The 20050-nt window shown below is 39.6% G+C and overlaps 2 protein-coding genes across 5 annotated transcripts in view; one reads left to right on the top strand and one right to left on the bottom strand.

Annotated features, from left to right (window-relative positions):
- Positions 1 to 2997: 2997 nt before the first annotated feature.
- On the bottom strand, positions 2998 to 14045 carry il20ra (interleukin 20 receptor, alpha). 2 transcript variants are annotated; one of them, XM_012854483.3, is made up of 8 exons: positions 13941 to 14045; positions 13697 to 13841; positions 12178 to 12301; positions 11825 to 12039; positions 11489 to 11664; positions 8681 to 8825; positions 6090 to 6226; positions 2998 to 5984 (listed from the first exon to the last, which is right to left on the bottom strand). In XM_012854483.3, the coding sequence occupies exons 2-8, from the start codon at positions 13743 to 13745 to the stop codon at positions 4971 to 4973; spliced, it is 1860 nt and encodes a 619-aa protein (XP_012709937.2). In that variant the 5' UTR covers positions 13746 to 13841; positions 13941 to 14045; the 3' UTR covers positions 2998 to 4970. The 2 variants fall into 2 exon arrangements, with proteins under 2 accessions (XP_012709937.2, XP_036003459.1); XM_036147566.1 differs by having other exon boundaries at positions 13697 to 14016.
- Positions 14046 to 15127: 1082 nt separating this feature from the next.
- The window catches only part of med23 (mediator complex subunit 23), a 31686-nt gene continuing 26763 nt past the window's right edge, over positions 15128 to 20050 (top strand). For all 3 annotated transcript variants that reach the window (XM_012854479.3, XM_021311672.2, XM_021311671.2), the window contains exons 1-8: positions 15128 to 15307; positions 15731 to 15762; positions 16702 to 16789; positions 16888 to 17012; positions 17104 to 17215; positions 17341 to 17439; positions 17546 to 17647; positions 18413 to 18482. In XM_012854479.3, coding sequence (XP_012709933.2) covers positions 15257 to 15307; positions 15731 to 15762; positions 16702 to 16789; positions 16888 to 17012; positions 17104 to 17215; positions 17341 to 17439; positions 17546 to 17647; positions 18413 to 18482 — 679 coding nt within the window. In that variant the 5' untranslated portion in view covers positions 15128 to 15256. The remainder of the gene's footprint in view (positions 15308 to 15730; positions 15763 to 16701; positions 16790 to 16887; positions 17013 to 17103; positions 17216 to 17340; positions 17440 to 17545; positions 17648 to 18412; positions 18483 to 20050) is intronic.

Genomic DNA, 20050 nt, shown 5'->3' with positions numbered 1-20050 from the left:
AACGTATTGAAAAGTAGAAATGAAAAATTAGCCTTTTTTCTTTTAAGTAAAGATTTGTTTTAGACCAAGCTAATTTTACATTTCCATTCTTACCCGTTGGACGATGCACCATTAATTTGCAGTAATGATGTGGGTAGGTGAACATCTCTTGCAATGACCAGACAGCCTGAAAGTTGAGGAAGCTGCTTGTTGAGAATATTTGCTTTCACGTCAAGTCTCTAATAAATTAATTTCCCCTAGGTGTGTGAGTATGACTGTCCTGTGTTGCCCTGTGATAGATTGGTGACCTGTCCCTGGTGTATTGCCTCTTTCCCAGTAAATGCTGGAGATACGCATAATCACCCCACAAGCCTGCAAGGCAGCTCCAGATGATGGATGAGTCGATGGATTAGAAAGCAGAATCTGAAAATCAGTCAATAGGAATTGTATTTTAGATATTTACATTTTCACTTTAAGAAATATTTGCAACCTTAATGAGAATAATTAACCTAATTGATGCAGAAAGGATGATGTTGTAGATATTTGAAATGTTGAATAAATAAATCCCTCTTGGATTTTTGAAACAATCTTTCTTTTGACAAGGAAAAATAAATAGCTTTTGGAACCAGCTTTAAAGATCCAATCTAAACATTAAACAATGAACTGACTTGTCATACACTGAACTCCTATTTAGCAACTTATTTTTTTTCCTTGAGCATTTGTATTCTATTTAGTATTATTTTAAGAATTAATTCTCTTTCTTAAAGAGATATTTGTTTTTTTATACATTAGCATTAGCAAGGAAGCTGGGTTGCAAGCACAAGATTTAAAAAAGTCCAGAGTAAAAATTCAAACTCTTAAGGTGAACAGTTATTGTGAAAATAGCGTATTTATCATCTTTTAGTAAAAATATATTATAAATACCCAAACATGATGCAACCTGTGCTTTATTTTGTCCGCATTTTGTTTTTTGTGGTAAGTATAAAGACATATTTTTCCCAATTAGGAAAAAAAATATGTGGGCCAAGTATTTCTATTAGATTTTTTGGAAAAGGGGTTGGAATAGAAACGTCTGGTATCAGAACTCTGAGTTATTGAGCGGACAAAATTCCCACCGAGGCCGAGGAGAAACAGAAAGTACGTCACGGAAATCACTTCAATGTGTTTGTCCAAACTGGGCCTTTGTGAAGTCGGCCAACAAAACTGGCAGAGATAACAGCACAGCTTCAAACACAGATGAGAAAAAGAGAGAGAGGCTAAAACAGTGTCGTTCCATATGTGGAGTTTCTGAGAAACTGAGGAGAAGCACCTTAAAATGCTCTCAGACTAAAACTCGTCCCAAGAACAGGACGTCATACACAAAGTTTGTGTATAACGTCCTTCACTGCCAGGATTGTTCTGACATCTGCTTTGGCGAAACTAAACAACAACGGCAGCAAAGCATGGTCCAGCACGGGAGGGCCAGCAGCTCGGGGCAATATTCAGCAGTCCACTTTGCACCTCAACAGCAAAGGAAAACACTTTTGACAACTATGATGTCCAGATTTTATACAGGTGGTTAGAAAGAGAGGTGAAGGAAACCATCTTTGTCAAAAGAAAGCGACACTGTACCAAAGGGGAGGCTTGCGGCTTTTGCTTCCCAGCATCTGTAACTCATTTCCGAGAAATTGCACAAGCAGGCCGACCAGGATTCAGGTGATCAAGCAAACAATAGGCCGCACGAACCCAGGGGCGGGATAGGCCGGTCGTTTACTTGAATCTGACTCGGAATGCTCCTCGTAGGACAGGCCGCCATGTGCTTGGACACAGCAGCTACCAAACTCCAGCCTCCAGAATGGACAAAGACTCCTGGTTAGGTGTCAAAACGTATCGACAGAAACTGAGTGAAGGTCCGGCTGCCATCAGTTTAAGCCTGCTGCAGTACTGCACAAATATCCTCTGGTAAAAGATACACATTGTTGTTTAGCTTCCTGAACCTGACCTGTAAACCTAATATGCTCCAATGCATTTCAGAGTTGAACCGATTTATAGCATGTTGATTAGATTCCAGCCGTTGCAACCAGCCAAAATACTAATTTATCCCCTTTATATCTCTTTATCCCTGTTCTCTGTGAGCTCTTTTGTCTTTGTTTTGTAAAGTTGCCATGCATGAATAACTTCTAATGGCTTGTATTTCTAAGAAAATGGGCTGCACATTTCTGATGCTAGCACACACACCATCAAATAAAAGTTTGGAAACACTTATTTAAAGGTAATATGATGAGCAATGACTCTTCGCTATTGGACCTCGTGCAGCACAGTCTTTATGTCCAACCAGGGTAGTGAACTAGCATTGCACAAATCCTTTTTTCACACGGCGGAGATTGAATTGGAATGTCATCAAAAGATTTATATCAGTAAATTAATCCAGAAAGTAAAACTTCTGTTGTAGGTTTCACAATAGAGGGATATGACAAACCTTTATTTAAGCTCTTATTTTGTTGAAAAACATAGAATACAAGTCTTATAGCTAATGAAGATAAAAAAAAATGTGGTACCTTATAATATTACACTAGTGAGTTTTTAGTACAATAATTTTTTTTTTTTTTTTTTTTTTTTACAAAGGACTGTTGATTTGACTTTTTCCCAGCAGTCACTGACACCTTCCAAGAAGTGAGTACAAGACAAAATAGGCTGTTTTTTTAATAGCTTGCTGTTCACAGGGTGCCGTATCCAAACATGTCAGCAGAGAGTTGAGTAGGAGGAAAAGAGGTGGTCAAAGAATGCCCTAACGAGGTATAACTTAATAAGGGGACTGCATAGGAAGGGACCTTTAAGATTTTTTGGGGTGGAGATTCCCTACAGTCACAGTCAACATTTCAGGAAAACAATGTAGTTGGTGAAATAAATTAACTTTTAGAGGCCATTCTAAATTACTGAGATGCACCTACATATTTTTAGGCAACCTTTCATCTTTGACATACAAATGAAAAGCTTGATTTGATCACACCTCTGAAAAAAAGAAATGTATAAAAAAGGTAAAATCTGCAGGGCTTTATTTTTATTTATTTTTTTTAACATACACTTACAGTGATGGTATTTTTTTACATGCACATACACAATCATGGCGGGCGTGTACTTTGACCAGCAGGGGTCTCTGTCCAATCTCCTTTCAAGACTTGTCAAAACCAACACCAGGTAAGAAAATACAGGGCTAACGTGTAAACATTTATTTAAATGTTTGAATATATCTTTACAAATATGGAGGCAGGCTAGGAAAAAAAGTTGCCATGTAATGCATTCAGATTATTTATTTTAATTTCTCTCTACTCATTTCATTCCGAGAGTTTAACTGCACGCAAAGCATACAATTTATCATCCTGAGCTCTGTAAAAACAGACAACAGAAACTAAATCAATCAGAGTTTTCCTTTCTTTGACATAAAACAGTTAAAAGTAAAGGCAGTCCACTTGAATCCTCCCTTAGATCACATTTTCATTGAAGGACAAAGAAAAGTCTGTTAAATTTTCTGTCTATAACACAAAGATTTTAAACGGCTTATTAAGAAAAGAAACAGAGGCATAACATGAGAAACAACAGTCATGTAGTTAAATAAAAAATTCCTTCATGAATCTATGGCTCAAACTGGCTCTTCATAGGTCGTCTTCGGTATTAAAGCTCAAAAGTGAAAGCATTTACTATACTGTATCTAACGATACTACTTAAATTAACCTGCTTTCTGTGATGGAATGAGGAACAGGTAAAGAAGTCTGTCAACTTGTAGTGAGACGAAGAAAAATTCCCCTCGCACGCATATCCTGTTTCCAAACAATCAAACAAGCTTTGGACGAAACAAGAAAATCAAGGCATGACATTGGGGTTAATACTGATAACAAGAACCTGATCGCTCTGTTAGGAAAGGAAATCAAAAAGAACATACTTTGGGGAGAAAAAAAAAAAAAAAAAAAAGAGTGGACATATGGGTCGCACACAACTTCATGATTAAATATAAGTTACATTTTATAAAGTGCTTAATATTCATCTAGAAATAGTGAACACTCTCAGAGAAAACTCCTGCTTTCTCCTGAACGTCACCAATTATTCAAAGTCAATTTAAATGTGAGTGAGATAAACATGCTTTAACTGGAATCAACTCTGCAAATTAATCAAAACAACGTACACGTGATTCTGCTTCTGAAACCTATAAATACATAGATATAAATACAGTCATAAATAACCAGGTTAAGCTTTTCTGTACACAACAATGTACAGGAAAAGTGTAGCATATATCACACTGGTCCTATAATAACTGGCACATATAAAGTCAGCTTTTCCTGTTGGTTAAGGCCTAACACATTCTTGCTTTTATAGTTACATGCTTCCAGTGCTGTACACACTTACAGATACGAAGCCCAAGTCATGGCGCTGTTTCTTTGAAAACAATGCCAGAACAAAATGCCCTTCAGAGTCGAAAGATGTTTCCTCACAAGTCTTTGCTTCGTTTGCCATTGCTTGTTATTTACGTAATGGCGAACAAGAACCAAAAGCAGCAGCAATTGAAGAACCTGTTTTGAACCTCCGACCTGCACATTTTTGCTTCTAAATTGATCTTTGTCTTTCATACTTCGTTAAAACCCTTCTCGTAAATATGGCATCGTTTCTAGACATAGCTAAAAAGGACCCGAGACAGAGCAGCTCTGCCTTGGCTTCATGTGACGTCGTAACACAATCACTTGATCGCACCTCGTTCAAGCAAAACGAAATGGAGTGGCAAAGTTAAACTACCAACAACGTTTATTTACGCAAGGACCAAATTAATGTAAACACCTCGTCGTAATTTGAGTTTGAGGTTCTCTGGGAATTCACCAAGTCTGGAAATAAAAAAAGTCTACTATATTTAAGCACGGACATATTTAAGGGACATCATGAGCTTATGGCCCTGGGTTCTAGCCCCTGAAGTGTGGCCCAGGATTTCATAACGGTCAAAGTAAAACAGTAAAACTGATGGTCTTTTAGAACAATTCAGACAACTTCAAGTTCCATTTGCTGAAAGGGTCATCTACTTCAGACCCGGCTTCCTCCTCTACCTGTGGCCCTGCCTCCATCTCGCTGTTCTGCCTGAGAATTACACTTTCCAACTTCAGCTGACTTCTCGTCACGTACGACTCGTCGCAATTCCCTGCTCTCTTGTCCTCTGCTCCTTTCTCTAAAGGCTGCGGGCCATAAGGCCTTTCTTCATTATTAAAGCCCATCCTCGTGCAGGGCTGCACCAGTGGTACGGTCTCAGGGTCCCAGTTACTACACCAAGCTCCCTCCATCGTCTCACCCTTAACGTTACCTGCCTCTGCTTTCTGCGCCGCAGGCTGAGCCAGAACGCCGTAGTCGTCTGATAAGTTATTAGGCTGTAGTGAAGAGGCACTAGGCATAGTTGGGATGTTCTGGGAGGCATAAGGAGGAAGGAGGGGAATGTTCTCACACGGATTTAGTTTCTGCTCACCTCCCTCCGGCTCTTCCCTCTTTGCTTCCTCTTTCAGTAATGGTGGGTTTAGATGGACAGTGAATTGGCCTGTTTTGGGGCTTTTGTCAAAACGCAAAGCTGAAGACTGTGCATCATTCTCTTTAGTTTGCTCATGGCTGACTGATCTGTGATTAGATTGCACTGGCCACTGTAAGGCAAGGTTTCTCTGTGACTGTGGTTGGGTCTGCAAGGTGCTAATCTCTGTCTGAGGAGGCTCCAGCACAAGTGATTGCCCAAATCTTTGGGCTTGGGGCTTGTACCCAGAGTGATCATCGTTAACATCTCTTTTATTGCAATCACCTGCACATTTTAAAGCCCCTACATAGACAACTGATGAGTCATCCATGGGTCCTTCATGCTCACGTGGGTTGGGTATGGATCGGGGTTGCGCAGGGACTGAAGGGTTCTCACAGGGCGGAGGTGGCTTATCAGGAATGATTGTGGTTACCTGAAGTTTCGTGTTATCAGGAAGGAACACAAGAGGATTTGGGTGAAAGGAGAGTTGATTCTGGAGGAGAAAAAAAAAGAAAAGTAAAACCATAGCATCATGAAATTTCACAAGCAGGTTAATTGTGGAGATGCCTTTGTGTGCATGATAATATATCCAAATTACCAATCTAAATGGCATTCTCTGTTCCTTCCCAGCAAGGTAGTTGTAGAGAAGGTAGCTGACCACCACAATTATACAGATGCAAAGAGCTGGAACAACAATCCCCACAACCACCTGCTGCAGCTGCTCAATCACAGGGTCTGGGGAGAGAAATGGATCACAGTCAACAAAACGTAAAGTAGGTCTCTCAGTTCTGTAGGCATTCATCCATGCATTCTCCTCCGCTCATCCACGATTGGGTTGCCATGGTAACAAGTCCACGAAGGAAACCCAGACACCACTGTAAAAGCTCATCAACTAATTTTAACGGATCCCTAGACCTTGGTATGTCATCCCTCCAAAACATTCTGGGTCTAAAAAGCCCCTAAAAAGTTTGGTTGCAACCAGGTAACAGGTTATCGTTTCAGATTCGCAGAACCATCTTTCTCACAACTGAGTGAGTGTCTGCTGCAGTTTGAAAACAATGAAACCAGTTGACAATTGACAGAGTGAGCTCATCAGCCTGGCAGGACAGAGAGGTCAAATACTTCTGTAATGGTGGAATATGCAGCCAATGAAACAAAGGAAGGACCACAGGATGTTGAAGGTAAAATGGAGACAATTAACAAAATTGCAATGACCATTTTGCTCTGATGTAATATGACCTCCTTACAGATGTATACAGCATCATAAGGCTTGCAATACAAGTTTCTGCTCACACTGTCTGTAACACAGGTAGCCTGCGAAAGAGGTTTTTCCACACTACAATGAATCAAAAATTGTCAGTCACAACAGCACCTGGAGGCTTTCGTGCTCTTGGCTAGTCAGCCAGATGTAATAAAGATGCTGGAGAGTGATAAGATTATGGATGGTGAAGCAAGAGAGGGCCAGTCACTGCAGAGGTTACTCATGGACAAGGTAGGTTTACAAAAGCAGTAGACTTCCATGTTTTCTTCCCTTCTGTTTTGTCAGGTTCGTGTTGTTAAGTTTGTAACTTAGTTTATTAAAAGACAAGAAAATGTGGCTTTGATATAGTTTACCTTATAGGCTATACTTTGTTGCTGTAAATTATATTGGCCTTCTGTGATTGTTACACTTGGTACAGCATGGTACCACAACGAACCTGCCAGGGAAGGGCTGCCCACCCAAAACTCACAGACTGGGCAAGAAAGGACATTAATCAAACAGGACAAAGACCAAAGTAACCCTGAAGGAGCTGCAGAGCTCCAAAGCAGAGATTGGAGGATCGGTCCGTAGGAGCACAATAAGATGTAAACTCCGCACAGCTGGGCTTCATGGTGAAAATAAGAAGGGGCATTTTGAGTATGCCCAAATATATGGAAGAAGGTGTACTGGTCAGATGAGATTACGCGATGTCTAGCGCAAATCCCACACATCCCATGACCCCCAAAACACACTCCCCGACAGTGAAACATGGTGATGGCGGCATCATGCTGTGGGGATGTTTTTCAGCTTCAGGAGCTGGAATGGGGCAAGACACAGGGATAATCTTGAGCAGAACCTGTGTCAGTGCTCTGACACAGGTTTTGAGGCTGGGATGGAGGTTCACCTTACAGCAGGAAAAGGACCCGAAGCACATCGTTAAAGCAACACTTAAACGGTTTAAGAGGAAACATATGAATGTGTTGGAACGGCCCAGTCAAAGTCCTGACCTCAATCTAATCGAGAATCTGTGGTTAGACTTGGAGATCGCTGTTTTATAAGTGAAAACCATCCAGCATGAAGGAGCTGGAGCAGTTCTGTCTTGAGGAATGGGAAAAGATCCCAGTGGCAACATGCGGCGAGCTTATAGGGACTCATCCAAAGCCCCTTGCAGCTGTAATTGCTGCAAAAAGGTGGCTCTACGAAATACTGACTTTAGGGAGGGTGAACGGTTATGGACGCTAAAGTTTTACGTTATTTTGTTGTTTGCTTCACAATTTAACAATTAATATATCTTAATGGTTGTGGGCATGTTCTGTAGATGAAATGGTCCAAACTAAAAATCTAATTTTAATTCCAGGTCGTGACACATCAAAGTGCCAAGGGGGGGTGAATACATTTTCAAGGCACTTTAGATGCATCACTATTCCAACACACCTGAAACAAATGGTTGTTGCTTCAGCAGCGGTAACCAAGACCAAGATCTGCTGGAGATAAACCATTCATTTTATTCAGGAGTAATGGACCAGGGATGCATCTAAAAGTTGCAATATATAGGATTTGTTTGGTTGCCTGTTTCGCTTGGACATTTTCCTGCAGTATTCCCACAGTATTTGCAGCTGCAGTAAACATAAACAGTTCTGCATTCTGCCCTTTAGTTGTGTGAACCTTTCTTTTCTCCCCTTTGGCCGTATTTATCCATTCAAAAATCACATTCCAATGTTCATGCTCTATAATGTTATAGAAACTAGTGAGTTATTGTGTAACAGACATATTTGGAATGCTTTTTGATTCAGGTAAATTAAACAAGAAGTTCTGGCATGCAAAACATAATCCGCAAAAACACTCATCACCCTTCGGCTTCTATATCGAGTCTAGTAGCATTCTTGTCCGTCAGGTTTTCCAAAAGCAAAAGAATGTCTTTCACAGACACGTTTGTCACAGGGCTGTACCTTGGGGTGTGACTATGCAGTGCCAGGCGGATGACTTGCATTGTGCTGGTATGGAGATGAATTTTGACTTGGCAAAGAAGCAGTATTCTGTATTGTAGTCCAACAGCTGGTATTTGTACTGGCTGGTCTCCAGGGGGAAATGGTGCTGCAAAAATACAGGTGTGTTGAGAGGTTGTAGATGTTTCAGATTAGAAAACAAAAACACTGCAAACGAGGAACTAAAAATAAGTAACATATTCTTGAAATGAGAGTATTTACATTGATTTGAACAGGTAAATACGATTATCTTCCAATGGAATAAGATTTTTGCACTTAAAATAGGCACAACTCATCTCCATCATCTTTTTCCAAGTGCTGTATGTCTAATTATCTTATTTCATATGGGACACCAAAGTGTTCGAAATGAAATAAATCAGTAAAACATTATGGAATAATGATCTACTTGAATAAATAAATATTTAAAGTGACAATGAAATTGTGAAATAACTGAACACTAAATATTTGTCTATCTTCTTTAAAAATATGCATAATAATAAAATCGACATCACATTAATATTTTCACAATAATATAAAAATATCGTTTAGATATTTTTAAATTTTATTTAGGTATTATTTAATTTTAGCTGTTTTTATTTCCAAAATGTCATTTTTTCACAATGACCTTTTTATTTTATAATGACACTTTTCATCACTTCGCCTGCCAATCCAGAGAAACAGGGCGGGGCGAGCGGTATGATTGGCTGCTTCTTTACCCAGACGAAAGCAATCCAACATGGAGTTTCAAGTCAGGCCTGAAGGTCCTAATTCAGGGGTGCATCCCTTGAAGGGACCCGTTCTCTGTGGACCGGGTCCTGCAGCTATCCTGCTGCTCACTCAATTGACAGTGCAACAATTTATTAGTAAAACCTTTTCCAACTTAAACACTAACTTTCTGAGCAAAGTTTAAGTCAATTTATTTGTAGAGAATGGTGATGCACCAAGTGAACAGTTTGATATATGAATTATTCCTCATTGCAGAAAGCCAGCAGGAGTCGGAACGGAACTGTGTCAGGAGAAAGGCGTTCTGTCTCGGCATTGCGAGCATCAACCCGCTTAGCTTAAAGCCAGCGGGAGTCTGAAAGGAATGGGCGGGTAGAGAGGCGTTCTCTCTCTCTGGCGTCTGCCAGCAGGTCAGCAGGACGCCGACAAGGCGAGCCGGGGGCTGCGGTCCCAGCACGTCTGAACATTTCTTTAATCGAGCGATGTGTCAACACACACAGCAGATATTTCGGGTAAACCTAGCCAACATCTAACCTAAAACCTTTATTAAAGCTCATTTCTAAGTCACAGAAAGCATAATATATCCATATGTTTAAATAAAATACATTTTGAAATAAAAACTGCGGAAATTAAATAATGCCTCAGTAATAATGTATTTTATTGTGAAAACACTAATATTCAATAAATGTTTTATTTTTATAATTTTTTTTAAAGAAGAATTAAAAATATTTCATAACATTTATAAGCATTCAGTTATGTCACAATTTCATTGCCACTTTGAATATTTATATCTTATCTATTCAAGTAGATAATTATTTCATAATGTTGTATTTATTCATTTAATTTTGAACACTTTGGTGTTCCATAATTTTATGGGTTAAAAATACTCCTTCCACTGGGAAATAATCTTATTTACTTGCTCAAATCAAGGACGGATACACTCATATCAAGAAAATGTAACTTATTTTTAGTTCCATTTTGCAGTTTATAAATTCCAGACAAAAATAACCAGAGTAAATACAAAATGCAGTTTTCAAATGATGTTTTCTTTCCTTAATGAGAAAGTAGGCCATCCTAACAGACCTGACCAATTGGTAAAATATAACTACTCTCTTTAGAAAAAGATAGATTAGCCATATTTTTGGTTCAGTCTCAATAGCCACTTGGACAGAAGTTGTCTGACAACCTAAAGCAGGCAATATGATCTCAAAATCAACAGAAAAGAATAAAAATCATTAACATTTATCAGCCTGGAAAGAGTTACAAAGCTGTTTTAAAGGCTTTGGGATTCCAACGAACATGTAACACTGATGAACCTTCCCAGGAATGGTCAGTCTAAGAGAAAATACTTTAAAATCCTGCATCCCTGCCTTGTCTCAGTCAGGCCCAGTGTTCATGAATTGAATTAAGAAAGAGAGGCATCTGTGGCTCCAGGCCAAAACTGCCGATCTTCTAAATCAAAAACACAAAAAGGTCATTCTAAAGATCTCCAAGACTTTTGAGGAAATATTCTGAGGTCAGAAGAAATAAAAGCAGATTTTTCTGCAAAGTGTGTATCTTGTTACGTCTCGTGTAAAACTAAAACAGCATTCAAGAAAACAAGCATCACAGCGACGGTTAAACATCACGGTGCAGGAAGTGTGTCGGCCTTGAAATGCTCTGTTGCTCCGGGACCTGAATGACTTGCCATTATTCAGTAAACCGTGAAACTCTGCTCTCTAACAGAAAACCCTGAGGTGTCTGGCCATTAGTTTGTGATGTGAAGCTCAAGAAGGCAATTACTTACCCCCCTTAATAAGTAAAAATCTTCATTTGAAAGCAAGTTTTGTATTAACTTCGGTTATCTTTGTGTCATCTTAAAAAAAAAAAATAAATCAGAGGCATTTAAATTGGGACTAAAATCAGTAAATAAGACAGCACTGAAACAATCTATTTGTATACATTTCCCCAAGATTGTATTGTGTATGTTGGGGCAAACATTGAGATCATTTTTGCCATTCTAAGTTTCTCTGCACCAAACTCATGACCTCAACTAACGCTTTTACTCACCATCAGCTTGCGGTGGGTGTTGTAGACGGAGAGGTTGTAAAACATTTGGGGGTAGATGGCTTTCATGCTAAGGGGTGGCGTGTCGTTGTTTGGCGAGTACCGCATTGGCCCCTTCAGAGTGATGATTGCGCTGTTGTCCTCCATTTCCACAGAAAGCAGTGGAGGGCCAATAATAGCTAAACGCACACATAAAATGATTCGTAGTTTATCTCATCCAAAAAAAAAAAAAAAACATTTTGCTCTAACTTTGCAGAAAGCGTAAGGTTTGGCCAAAACGTTGACATGCGTTGTAAAAGGCACAGTAGAATCAGCTGGAGTCAAGCCTGTTGTACTTACTGTCCCACTTTGGATCGAATCGGTTTTTTGTCACGGCCCATTTTGAAGAGGATTTTCTTCCCGTTGCACGGACTCTGGCATAGTACCCTTCTTCCTCGGCCCACGTCTCAACACTCAGATCGCACCAAGTCCGTACTATATTAGTGCACTGCTGCACCGCTCGCCAGTTTTCCCTCACCCGTTTTCCTTTGCCGACCTCCGTGGTGTCTCCGTAGCTGTAAAAGACGCAGGTGCCCCAAAAAAAAAAAAAAAAGTAGAAACTCATCTCTTTGTCAAACAGAATTCAGGCTACTTTTCAAGCATACATGTGAGCGGTTTGTTGATGATACACTAGTTGCTGAGTATGAACTCACATGACGTATTCCACTGAAAAGTGTGTGCCATCTGGTGTGTCGTTTCCCGGGGACCAGTGCAGCACATTCCTCAGGTTAACGGATGAGAAGCTGACATTAACAGGTTTGGGAGGAGAGGAGCAGACTAAGGAGGAACAGATTCAAAAGGTTCTGATTAATAAAGTATTGAGCACAGCACAGTATAAATCGTTTTAAACGTAATGCTTTTTTAAAATCAGGTTTTATCTCTAAGTGGCTTGGAGACGACCTGACTGACTGCGTTTACTTTTGTATTGTTTCGCATTGCTAGCAAGCCGCTTTTACGCACCTTTCCTGTAACGCAAAGCGAAACCAGCTGACCTCCTTTGTCATAATTCCATAAAACTTTAGCAAACCTATAAGCATGTTTGCTAAAGGAAGGCACTGTCCAAAATTATTCTATATAAGCAGTGTGTTACATGTTTATATTGAGATCTCAATAGTTCATACCATCATAATAAAAAAAAAGTGTTGTAGATGGTTAAATAAGAGATCAAGAAGGAAAAGGCCACGCAAACCAGCTCTCCTCTGGGATATAGCGGATCATTTCAGTGCAGTTTAGATCAACATACTGGGTATCAATTCAAAATTTCTACCGTGACTTGTATGGTGTCCGTTTAACTTTGATGGAGCTTTTTATTATTAGGTATACGAGATTTAAACCTTCATGTTTGCTCTTGTACAAATCTTCAAAGCCATTTTAATGAATTTTTCCCCCTCCACAGATTAATAAAGGTTAACTCTTAAACAGGAAGGGTAATCGTGTATTTAAAGCTCCCGTCCTTCTAGATAAAGCGCATTTAATTCAACACAACAGCTGATGAAGCAGCAATTAAAGTAGTAACCTAAAGCAGGAACATTTATGGATGATGATGTTCTGACACATTAACTAAAATGTTTCTAAAACGTTAAGCCTTTTCTTCATGTTACCGTCTCGCTGTTCTTTACATGAGCAAATCTGCACCTCTTCCACTAAATATGTATTTTCCCAACATTGATTGCACAAACAAGCTGCCTATAGAAAGTGGAACTGAAACGAATCCGAATCACTCTATCTACTTTTTAGAGAATGCATTCAGTAATTAAAACAAAGACAACCAATAGAAACAGAAGGGATTGTCTGTAAATACTTCTCCTTACTAACACTAATGAAATAAGCCTTTCATTTGCCCTGTTTACAGTGACCGCTTCAATTCCCGCTGTTCTTGGTTGACTATTCATAACTGTGCCTGTAACAAATGTATGACTTTTAATGGTAGCCTGCTTGATTTAAATACATATATTAAATCTATAGAAACAAAACGGATACTTGACAAATCAGATCAAAACGTGATGAGATTAATGTTGGGGTTTACTGAGTCTGCTTCTACAAACATCAAAGAGTGAATCCATTCACCTAAGGGTTCCTTTCATTGTTTATGGAAACAAGAAAGCTCCAATGGGACTAAAGACCCCAAAACCTATTTTAAAACAAAAGTTAGTGGGATTCATGCAGTCATACCTGCGCAGTGCAGAACAAAAAGGCCACCAAAAATGAGCTCAGTCCACATGTCGGTCCGGAGAGTTCATGTTTTCCCAAGAAATCCGCGGCTCGTCCCCCCCTCCGGATGCGACACCTGCGCGTGGACAGGTGTTTCTCCTGACGACTGACGGAAATCAACAAAGATAAATATGTTTTAAAAAATGTCTCCAAAGAAATAAAGAGAGGTTTTCAGAGGTTCGCCGCCACTGTCTGTCCAGCCGTCCTGTAAAAAGTGAATGATTTACGCGGACAGGTTTCCGTGTTCGGCTGAAGGAATGTGACCTCTCTCGTTTGCGCGCATAACACCTGAGCAGGTGAGGCGGCTGAGCTCTGAGACCTCCCCCTGTACACCAGCAGTGGTGCTTTTCTTCTTCTTCTTCTTAAGGACTTCCGTCTTGCTCGAGCGCTTCTCAGCAGACATCTCCTTAACAGCCCTTCTTATGAAATAGTTGGCAATAATTCATCAAAGATGATTCTTCGATCGTCTACTCTAGGTCATAATACGCCAGTGCGCTGCAATTCAATAAGGAATATGATCGAGAACTTCACAAAAAGTAAAAGTCATAAAGTAAATAGAATTATTACACACAGAGTGTTTTATTTCAGTCATCAAAATAATTGAATAAAACACCTAAAATATGTGACGGTTTGTACAATAATTCTTCCGTAAGCCTATGTGAGTTTCAATCTCTGAATTAACTTTTAACTTTAAATATAACTGTTCTTATTCTAATTTATTAAGGTGCCTCTTATTTATATGACATTTGACAGTAGGATGTCTGTCTGCACTGGACAGATGCAAATCTTTCGTTCTAGCTCACTTGTTTCTGCGGATATGATTTCATTGCTCAATGTCAGAACTTAATCAAGAACACTGTGAGCCTTTTTTTGTGTGCTTTCCCTCACCACAGGGAATGTTGTTATCAGCTATTTTACGATGGACTGGGGGTCAAGGTACAAAATAGCGTCAATCAGTCACTCCACGTTTGAATTAGGGTAAACTGAATGGTTGCTCGCAGTTTCCTCTCAGGTCTGTTATGTAAACAGTTTGAAGCGTGCAACAGAACTTCAGAGTTCCCACAATGTCAGCTAGAGTTGTAATTTAAGATGCCATAATAAACACGGCCACAAGATCACGACAGAGGGGGTTCAATAAACCTCACTAGGACACCTAGTGGACGATATTGTAATAGCCACCACGCTTCTGTCAAATCAGTTTAAAAATCTGGTAAAACAAACTAACTAAATTCAAATATGTCAGTAAGGCATGTTGTGGTAGTCATTTTTCATACAATAAATTGTAGTAAATTATCCAATTAAATCAGGGCGTAACAAATGTTCGTTTGTGGCAGAGAGGGTAGAGTTAATGAAGGCAGCGGAACGTTTGGCGTCGTGCCTCAAAAGCGCCCGGATTGCTTTTAGTCGTGGCACCGCCGTTAGCATTAGCTTGTTGACATCTGTGCGCTCCGCTCCCACTGATGGAGTGGCCCGAGTTGTGTGGCGTTTGAGTGACAATAGCTGGCATTTGAAGCGGCAAACATGGCGCTGTCGATGGAGACGCAGCTGCAGAGCATCTTTGAAGATGTTGTGGTAACGCGCGTCTTTAGGAGTTGGTTTATTGCCGAGCTAGCATCAGTTAGCGCCTCAGTTACTGCTAGCCTTTTTTTTTTTATGAAATGCACACAGAAACATAAATACACGTTCTGGAAGTGTAATTATTAATGCATGAATATACGTCTAAGATATATATATATATATATATATATATATATATATATATATATATATATATATATATATATATAGTCCCGCTTGTGTTCCCCTCCCCCATTAACTACTATTGATTGTTTTGTGTTGTTTTGTGACATAAATAGCCTTTTGTGATGCAATTTTTTTTAATCAAAATGACATTGTGAATTAGCTCGTAGTCACAGCATGCTAGATTTGAAACCAAAGAGGAAACATTGTGATTCTAAAATGGTCTCTGTCCTTCATCTTTCCTGTATTCCCCAGAAAACTGAGATGATAGAAGAGGCATTTGCAGGGTAAGGCTCTAGATTTACGCTGACACTTAAAGCACACTGCTAAATTCGCATTAATTATTATTTTTGCCTTTTATGTATTTTATTTGGGCTTTATGTGGCTGATCAGCACAACATCATTGCGAAATGGAAAAAAAAAAACTAGATATGGCCTTCATGAAAGAGGGTCATTGTTTCAACAAGCCGCGTATGAAACGCTGAAACCCATCTTCCCCTCCATTAAAACGTGGCGGTGGGAGCATGATGGTGTGGAGACGGTGAAGGTGGTCAGTGTTGATGAGAAGATGGCTGGAGTTAAATGCAGGTCAATCATGGAGGATAGCCTGTTAGAAGCTCCAAAACACTTGAGACTGGAGAGGAGGGTCCCTTTGCAGGAGGGCAGTGACCCTTAACGTACAGCCATAATGAATTAGATCGAATCAAATTCACGTTTTAGACTGGCTCAGTCAAAGGCTCGACATGAGTCCGGTTGAGAACCTGAGGCAAATCTGGAAAATGAATGTTCACAGATGCTCTTCATCCAGTCTCATACGCTTAAGCTATTTGGAGAAAAAAAAAAGAATGGGCGGAGTTTTCAGATGTATAAAGCTACCAGAGGCATCAAGTCATAAAGGCTGCAAATAAAATGCACGCCACACCTTCCAGATTATTATTTGTAAGCATTTTTATTTGTAAATTTGGAAAACAAAAAACTTCCATATCACAATTTAGCACTACTTTGTGTTGGCGCATGACAATTGTCCCAATGAAAATGCATGTACTCTTTAGTTATTGTGACAGGATAATATGTGGAAGAATCCAGCAGGTATGGACCCTTCACCACTGCACAAGTTACTTAATTAAAGATTAGATTGAGTTAGGCCGGAAAGACCAGTAACCTGTGATGTGTTGTCTGAAAAGGTGCGTGCAAAAAGTTTGAGTTTTTTTTGTTTTTGTTTTTAGGATGTTCCTGGATACTCCAGAGAATGAGAGGACTAAACTGATCAGCTGTCTTGGAGCCTTCAGGCAGTACTGGGGAACCCTGCCACAGGTTTTTTGTTTTTACATGTTCAAATTAAATAAATCCCGACGTCAAACTGGAGCCTACATTAGCTTCCTTCTTTCAACCGCCTCAACGTCTTTCCGCAGGATTCTCATGAGCAGTGCATGCAGTGGATAGTACGCTTTGTCCACAGTCAGCACAGTCCCAAAAGGATCTCCTTCCTGTACGACTGCCTGGCGATGGCTGTGGAGACCAGTTTGCTACCGCCCAGGTCAACACACGTGCACTTACTAAAGCCTGATCACAAAGGTCCCCCTTAATCCCTAAATACGCGTCTAATCAATCTAAAATGTATTTTTCAGGTTGGTGTGTGTAGCCCTGATAAGCTCCGACAGCTTGGAGTGGGAAAGGACTCGACTGTGGGCCTTAACTTTCAAACTCATCCGCAAGATCATCGGAGGAGTGGACTACAAGGTCTTTGACACACAGAAGCGATCACGATAAGAAACCGTGGCCAAACCTTTTTAGTGTTACAGTAAAGTTATGTTCATTTAAACCGAGGTGTTTAATGTGGAACTATGTTTTGAATTATAATGCAGGGAGTTCGCGATCTGCTGAAAGCCGTTCTGGATAAAATCCAGACCATCCCCATCACTGTCAGCTCAGCTATTTTGAAGCAGCTTCTGGCAGCTAGAGAGGTACTCAAATCTTTACGTGTTTCTGTTTCTTTCAGTGTTGTTTGTTGTTGTCGTTGTAAATACAGCGTATCTCCCATTTTCAGCTTTACATCCGCTTCTGTTGCAGGTAGTTGAATATATCTTGGACAGAAACGCCTGCCTGCTGCCAGCCTACTTTGCTGTCACAGAAATCAGAAAACTCTACCCAGAGGGACAGCTCTCACATTGGGTAAATGTGTTCCTTTAAAAAGGGCCGCACGATATTAGAAAGTTGTTTGTTGGCGACGTTATTGCAAAGTAGGGTTGTTTGGATACAAAAATACCGGTACCAACATGTATTTCGATACTTTTCAATACTTTTTGAAATAAAAAGAATACAAAAAATATCATCACTGAGTCAAAAGTGCATGGATCGGGCCATACTTATCCAGTTTTTAATTAGGGGATCAAAGTCATAATATTGCCAGAGTAAAGCGGTGAGGATTTGAGAGTAAAGTCGTGATATTACCAGAAAAGCTTCTAGAATGAGAAGAAAGCTTCGATGGTTATCAAGATCTGACGTGACGTGATCTGCTCAAACTGCAGACACCACCTGAGCCGAGCTGCTCGCTGAAAACAGTAAACTGCAGACCGATCGATGCTTTTACCTGTTGTCGCTGAAGTCTCCAAAAACAAAAAAAAAGTTGCTAGATTTGTCTCTAGTTGCTTTTCTGAAGAAGAAAAAGTCACTAGAGTGGTCTGAAAACTCGCTAAATGTAGCCACAAAGTCAGCTAAACGATGGGAACTAAAGACTTCTGGAATAAATTGGCCCTTTGCCAAAATAATATGTATGTCACACATTGATATGGTGATAATGATATATATGCTTGGTGTATCGTGTGGCCCCGTTATGAAACTGGGACTTTGTTTTTCCTTTTTTTTTTTGGTTGGGGTGGGGTATTTTTTCAGAGCGTATTAATCTTTGTATGATTTCTCTCTCTCTCTCATTTGTAGCTTTTAGGCAGTTTGATATCAGACTTCGTGGACAGCTTCCGACCCACAGCCAGAATCAACTCTATATGCGGTAAGACACTAGTAATGTCTAAAATATGCAAGATATCAATTTTTAAGCACGTTTTTTTTAACCTCAACAACTTTTCATTTTGCTTCTGAAATGCTTTCCTCTTAAAATGAATGGAATACATTGACTTAAAATGTTTAATCTTGAAGATGATTAGATGGGGATATAGAAACAAGTCAGATCTGAGCAGGTTACCTGGTGACTAAACTGTAATATAGGTCTAATATATGCAAGTACAACGTTGAGATCTGCTGTCCTAACCGCTAATTGCGTTCATACTTGAAGTATGAAGCCCAGAAGCTTAAATCTTTGAATCGTTTCGACGGTTCCCTTGTTCAGGGGTCTCCTAACATAAAGGGATTGCAATGTGCGCGCTGACCTGGCAGAGTTTTTACTCTATAAGCCGTTCATGATGCAACCTGGATACGAACCTGGGTCCACCCCTTTCAAATAAACAAATATACCCTGCTTTGCTACCACAGAGGGGCACTGAGCTTAAATGCCAAATGGGAAAAAAAAAAGATGTATTCAAAGCAATTTATATCGAATTAGATCAAAAGAGCTTTTAGTTTAGAAGTCTAAACAATTAAAATCGCTGTGAAACAGATCTAGACCTAAAAGTCAGGGTGACTGAAAATGTACTCATGCTTACAGAAGAATATTGCTGCTATTCCAGCATTAGGAAATTGAACTATATTTATTATTATCATTATTAAAGAGTACCAATCTCTCTGTAATTGTTTTGATGTAACTATACACAGTAGTTATTGTTATAACAATGAAAACCTTTTCTATTTTCACAATATAGTGTTAAATAATGTATCAACTTGGCAACATCTTGTTTAACATGAAATAATCTTTTCCTAATATTCAAAGTTGTAATGATCAAAGTAGGGTTTATATATTTTTAATGTATCTTCATGACAGCATCACCGTGCACATTGCAAACAGCCTTGGCTGCAGTACATGTTAATTCATTAGTTGAATACTACGCGTTAAGGCATCATTTTGATAAACGACATTTGATGCAATGTAAAAAAAAAAGAAAAAACCTAGAAGGTGAAGTCATTAGGAGACTACAAATAATTTTTTTGTTTTTGTGTTTGTTGAAACAGCCGAGGGTCGGTCAGATGCAACTTTTTTAATAGAGTCTTTTTGATGATATGACAGGCATGAATTTTATTTTTAATACTCTGTGGCTATCTGGGGTCTACGTTGGCAGCCCAAAGCAAGAAGACCCGAACATTTTATTTATTTGTCTACCGTAGGTTGCATCCGTTATCGTAACATTCCCCGATCTGATTGGATATCGCTTGTTCTGAAAGTATCGGTTCTCTAGCCTTATGAAACTGCCTCTTTTTACCACTTTTACATGCGTATAAAAGCTCATCAGAATAAAAAAAAGCCACCTTATACCAGTAGTGCTGATCTTTTCAGCCCGTTGCAGTTTCATACCTTGGCAGGTTCGGCTGTTTTTTTTTTTTTTAGTCATACTTTATTTGGGTGTGAGTAATAGACGTCTGCCAAAGTAGGACTCGTACCGACCATCCATCAGTCTGGGTTTGCCTTGG

The sequence above is a fragment of the Fundulus heteroclitus genome, chromosome 15 (genome assembly GCF_011125445.2).
Source record: "Fundulus heteroclitus isolate FHET01 chromosome 15, MU-UCD_Fhet_4.1, whole genome shotgun sequence".
NCBI classification, from domain to species: domain Eukaryota; kingdom Metazoa; phylum Chordata; class Actinopteri; order Cyprinodontiformes; family Fundulidae; genus Fundulus; species Fundulus heteroclitus.
Note: the sequence above shows the minus strand (reverse complement) of the source record. Positions and strands in the feature narration are given on the sequence as shown.

Bases quoted from the DNA above. Each gene is read 5' to 3' on its own strand.
- il20ra (XM_012854483.3), bottom strand. From the start codon at position 13,745: ATGTGGACTGAGCTCATTTTTGGTGGCCTTTTTGTTCTGCACTGCGCA. The intron at 12,040-12,177 runs GTGAGTTCATAC...CGTCTTTTACAG, and splicing joins TTTTCAGTGGAATACGTCAT to CTACGGAGACACCACGGAGG. The intron at 6,227-8,680 runs GTACAGCCCTGT...TTCTCTCCCCAG, and splicing joins CTGCATAGTCACACCCCAAG to ACCCTGTGATTGAGCAGCTG.